This window comes from Myxine glutinosa, chromosome 2 (genome assembly GCF_964187855.1).
Source record: "Myxine glutinosa chromosome 2, kmMyxGlut1.1, whole genome shotgun sequence".
Lineage (NCBI taxonomy): Eukaryota > Metazoa > Chordata > Myxini > Myxiniformes > Myxinidae > Myxine > Myxine glutinosa.
In genome coordinates, this window is record NC_136262.1 from 221,071,281 (window position 1) to 221,077,280 (window position 6,000).

The 6,000-nt window shown below is 42.0% G+C and overlaps 1 protein-coding gene across 1 annotated transcript in view; it reads right to left on the reverse strand.

The window, feature by feature from the left end:
• The window catches only part of LOC137422161 (putative E3 ubiquitin-protein ligase HERC1), a 443,323-nt gene that overhangs the window by 172,944 nt on the left and 264,379 nt on the right, over positions 1-6,000 (reverse strand). Inside the window, 1 exon segment of the mRNA XM_078772274.1 lies at positions 862-914. Within this exon segment, the coding sequence (XP_078628400.1) occupies positions 862-914 (53 nt within the window).

The following is a 6,000-nucleotide window of genomic DNA, read 5'->3' on the forward strand; positions in this document are numbered from 1 at the left end:
TGCTAACGAAAGGTCACATGACCTTTGACCCCAAAAAACTTATCAGTTCATCTTTATATCATAGTACATAGGTGTACCAAGTGTGGTCAAAATCTCTTGTGGTTCACAGGTTATTGTGACAACGAAAATCTGCTACATTAATATAAAGGTCACATGACCTTTGGCCTTTGACCCCGAATCTAATCTGTTCATCTTTGCATCAGAATACATCTATGCATCAACGTTGGTTAAATAATAATCCCTTCAGCGATTCACAAGCGATAAAAAATCTTCACGCATGGACAGGCAACCCGAAAACATAATGCCCCCCCACAGCAGACACATAAAAACTAGAAAATATAATTTGACGCAAATATATCAATGGATATTCCTCCGCCCACATGAGATGTCAATCCACTGTTACATTTGATCTTAATTAAAGGTGAAATGAAAAATTAAATGTATCATGAGAGAGTGTGGGAGAAAGAAGAGAAATAAGTAGACGAGAGACATCATATGCTTTTAACTCGAGTTATGGTCCGCAAAATGATTTTCAATGGGGAACACGACCTGTTCTTTGCCCTGTTGCCTTTGCCCTGTTGAACCCCAAAAAAATTCTAGTTCATCTTTGTATTGCAGTCATTGCTTTTGCAAAATTTGGTTGAAATATCAACAGTGGTTCACAAGTTATCATGGAAACAAAAATCGATAACGGACATGAGGACACAAGAACAACACAAAAACACAATGCCTGCCTGTGCCCTTTGGCTGCGGAGGCATGAAATCCGCCATTTTATAGGTGCAATATGCGATGGCACTTGTTGTACATGGATCTCTTTTTTTTGATCAGTTGGTTTTAGAAACAAAAGCATGCACACTTACCTTCATAAACACTTTCCTGCTTGCTGATGAGGTCCATGACTCTGCCTTTGCTGCTGTGAAAATGCAGTTAAGAGTTTGAGATACCCATCGAGCTGAAACTCATTTGTTTACATCAACATCTCAAACTCATTAAGTAGGTAAAAAATTTCCTAAGAAAATACACAAAACAATGAAGAGTCACACCTGTATTGTAGAACCACATCAAAGTCTGCATTTGCATTATTAGCTCTTTCACGAGCCTCGATTCAGTATACAAAAAAAAAAAAAAAAAAAAATCTAAAACTTTGTTCAAAAAGTAAATAAACAATTAAGAAATAGGTACATAGCAATATACTTGCAAAATAAAAATAAAATTGGTTGCCACAGAAACAGCAATTTGGCAATTTCGAAAATTTTATCCATCAAGACAGTGTTTTACAGAATTGATTGTTATGCACAACAAATTTGGTTGACACATTTTCTAACTGCAGCCTAATAGGTATTTTACATGATTTGGATGACCTTGACCTTGACCTTTGACTAATTTTGACCAAATTTTACAAACATACCTGTATAATACACATATGTACAAAAGGATGCTTAGGTTCCAATTCGACATAATGAAAAAATATTGAGGTATGGTAATTATAAATTCACAAAAGTCCCATTTAATTATAATGGAGTGAAATTGTTGTCATGGAAACCGTTGACACGTCAAAACACTTAAATCAATTTGAAAGTAGGTAAAAAGATTTTAGTTGAACCAATTCAGTTACCCAATATGCAATTATGTTCACGCTTTCAGTGTACCCACCATCCGGGTGGGTAGGTTTTGCACATTATTTGGTGAAAAAAGTATATTCCGTATATTGCAATAAGACTCTATAGATATTGGTGTGGTGTACATCTTGGCATCAAGATACTGTTACGGTTATGGAAACAAACCCCGGGAAGTCGCATTCAACATATAGGGAATCCAGAGTTAGTTATTTCATTAGTATGTGTGCATACATAGGGCCCTTCCCTTTATATAGGGGATTAGGGGAAATGCGTTGTGTGGGCTTAGCTTGGCTTTCCCCCTTTATGGAATCCCCCAACCTCCATGGAGCTTCCATCTACTTTCCCAACTTTCCGATCTCCATCCATCCTTCACTCCAATTAATCCATCCATCAATTTCCAATCCCACCTCCCTCCAAACCCCTATTTTGTGTGCTCCTCTCAAAAGAACCTCTAGCTCCCCACCCCCACTCCATTCCATTCAAATCTTGCACTCTTTGATCTCCAAGTCGCCATCGCCAATCCCCTTCAAACCCCGTAAATGCGAACGGGTCCCTCGCCGTTAGAAACACAATTTATCCTCAAGACCTGTCAAATTCCCTTCCACATTTTCCCTGACTTGCACCTTTCACATCCGGCACACGGTACAACACTTCTCATACATGCACAGTACAGAGTAACATTTGCACGCAAAGGAAGAGTAAGAGAAAGACAAAATAATCACCAGAGCATTCTGTCTTCTACCGACTCCTCTCCGGCCTTGTTCCCCCAGCTCTGTCTGTGCTCTGTCCCCCAAATATTCCTACAGGTCGCACAAGATCTGCCAGCAACCCTCTTATGGTTAAACTGCCGAAATCAAGACTCTCTGCTCACCTTCACTGTTTCATTCCTCTTTTCTCCCACCTCTGGAACAAACTCCCTCACTCTCTTCAATCCCACTCCTCCCTCCAGGTCTTTAAAACAGCTGTTCACCACCATCTCTTATCTTCCCTCATCCAAAACCTTGATCTTTTCTACCCCCGTTAATTCACCCCAGATCCACTTTTTTGAAATTCCGACTTCTTTCCTGGAAGTCCTAGCAGTGTCCATTTGTTTTACACCTCTCCCACCCCCCTCCCCCAACCCTTTCCCGTGCCCCGCCCCCAAGCCCTCTGCCTCCCACAGATCTTCCGATGTCCCTGCTCTCAAATGTTGTACTTGTACTGCTTCCCTCTCTCTCCCCATCTTGTCTCCCGCTGCCTTTATCATATGTTGTACGTGTCATTTTGTCTTTTTGTGATTAATATTAGCTCTTACACGAGCCTCGATCTTGTACACAAAAAAAAAAAAAAATACAACCTTGCACCAAGTTTGGTAAAAAAAAAAATCCCTCCAGAGGTTGACAAGTTATCATGGTAACAAAATCATCACGCACGGATGGACAAAATGTGCCATACGCATGGATGAAAGCATAATGCCTCCAGCGCCTTAGGAAGCAGAGGCATAATAAAATGCATATTAAAAGAGCCTGGCATACTTCATGTTTGCACTTTATGGGGTTTTGGGCTGCTTTGGCAGTGGTCTCAAAATGTGAGGAGAAAATTTCAAATGTGACCCTCAAATGGAAGAAAAGGTTGGGTTCAAACTGATGTGTACATAAATAGAGACTCTGGGAGGGGAGGGAAGGCGTTGGAGGGAGGTCGAAATTCCACCAAATTTGCAAAACGAATGGTCTTTATTTCTGGTTGTAACTAAGCCTCATGTGAGTGGTTTTCATGGTGCTGCGAACTTGTATAATTAAGTTCATTACTTTTAAGGGTTCAGAAGACACAGGCCGGTGGAATCTGTTTAATGGAGGAAACAAAATGGATGTAGAATTTTTTTTTTTACTTTGAGGGAAGGCGTCCATTGTCTGACCATGATCGGTCCCCTACTCTCCATTACCATACCCCAATTTCCATCTTGATTCTTTTTTTGTCATTGCTTGCCCCATCCATTTGCATGCCCTCGTACACCTGTCTGTCTTTCTTCTTATTTTCCTCGTCTTTGGCTCTTTTTTCACGACATAGTCATTGTCACACACCCAACATGTCTGCCAATTTTCGGCTAAATCCGTCCAGAACTCTTTGAGTCATCCGGCTCACAGACAGACAAACAGATAGACAGCCAAACATAGAGGGGTGAAAACATAACCTCTGTCCACCTTCGGTGGCAGAAGTAATTACATTTTTACCTATAACTCTCTACTTCTTTCTTCATGATTTCAAATTTTGGTTAGTGGACAAAAAAGTTTGCGAACCATTGCTCTTGGGCCTATGCCGTAGGTCAACAACGTGCGGCTCCGGAGCCGCATGCGGCTCTTTAAGGACTTATGTGCATATTCCAAGCCTGATCAATAAAATTCCCTTTTTACTCATTATAAATAAATTTTCAGAAAAAGCTTTGTGTTATGAAAATATAAAATAACATTTGAGAACTTTAACAGTGATAAACAGGAAAATACATCCTAATACCGGTAAATTCTGCGAGCAAGACTTACACATTATGCTCCATGCATAGTCTGCTCTCCATTATGCGATTATATCCACCATCTTGTTGGCAATATTATAGCTTCAACCTGTTGTGCAGCCTCAGTCTAGAATTCGAACCCCCCTTCTAAAAAGCTAGAGACACCCTGATCCTAAATGAGCAGGTAAGGGAGAAACCCGTCATGAATGACTTGTATCTACATAACAAACAGAGATGTTGTTTTTATAACTCTACCTTCAATAGAGAGAGAATGTGCATGTGACGTCACCACATTTGCTGCCCACTATCTTAGAGTATAAACAAACAGAATGAAACTAAACGTGGACTGCATCATTGTATTTGCATTTGTTAAAATAAGAGTTAAAATGGTGAATTTTTTTGCGCATTATTTTGTTGTGGCAATTGTGCCGACAGGGAGGGCTGGTTGTCGTATCATAAGGTGACTGTGTAAGGCGCAACAATACAGAAATTTTGTTATGGAGGCGTGACCTTCGAGTTATGAGGGACGTTCTTGACTCCAGAGGAATTCGGAATGAGATTCTCACGGTAGTCCGAGAAACGGTAAATGTGTGTATTTTGTGTGTGTATATTTGTGTGTGTGTGTGTGTGTGTGTGTGTGTGTGTGTGTGTGTGTGTGTGTGTGTGTGTGTGTGCATGTATATATATATATATATTGTTGCGGATATGAGGATTGTATTTTTTTGATTGTATTGTATTGTATTGTAAATTGTTATGAATTATTGCTTTATTCTGAGCCCTCCTTGCTCCAGTCTGTTGTATAAAGGTCAAAGGGCGTTCCGGTAGTTAATTCCATAAAGCATACATTGAAGGACACTATAATACCCTTGTTCAGTAGCTTATATCTTTATTATGTGTTTTAGGGTAAGGCATTGTCTTCCATTAAAATGACACTCCATTGCACCAAGTGAAATGAGATAGAATCCTTTCATTCCCCATTCCCACTCCCAAAACTTCCATTGCCAAGCCTCAATTTCCAGCTACATCCCCTCCAAGTCTCCATTGCCAACTGCACTGGGCAGTTTGCCAGTTTGTTACAGCTGTGGGTTGTTTTCGCCCCAAAAACCACCATTGAACATGTGCTCGGGTCGGGGAAGAAAGGCGTGCCCGCCCGTCGTCATCAAGGGCGGAGCCAGAGGGTCGCGCGACCAACCAGGGCCGAGGTGAGCACACTGATGGGCGTGTCCTCAAAGCCGGCGGCTTAATCGCCGGAGGCACTATAAAGGCGCGCGCGCAAGAAGTTGCGAGGAGCTGAGTTGTGTGGTTTTGGTCAGAGCGGGGGTTGGTCGTCAGTGGTGGTCAGTGGTTGCGTTGAGTTGTCGGTGGTGAGGAGTGATTGGACTAAGCAAGAGAGAGAGAGAGTCCTGGAGTTAGTGAGAGAGGGAGAGAGAACCCGTCACGCCAGACCCCCCACCAGCAGCGTTGGCTTGGCTCCACCAAGCAGCTCCGACCCGTTACCCCGCGCACACGACAGGATCGGTGGCATCGGCGGCCGTCGAGGTCCAGCCCGACGTCCCGTGCGGGATCAAGCTCCAGCCAGCTCCGGATCTTCCTCTCCCTCCAGCCATCCACCTCCCGCCAGTCCTGCCTTTCCATCCTTTTGGTGTACGTGAGTTTGTTCTGTTTGTTTTGTCCCTGGGTAATTAATTAAGACTGCATAGATAAGCTAGTAATTTTCACTGTGTCTCTAAAGTCTTCTGTATATTATTTTATTATCTTTCCTTCTCCTTGGTTTATTTGAGCCTGTAAATAGTAATAAATAGTAATCGTATTTCAAACCTTTTTGCCTTCGTCTTCCTCTTCTTCACATCCGTGTCGTCTTTGTCTTTTCCCTCATTGAATAGCTGTGGCGCGAT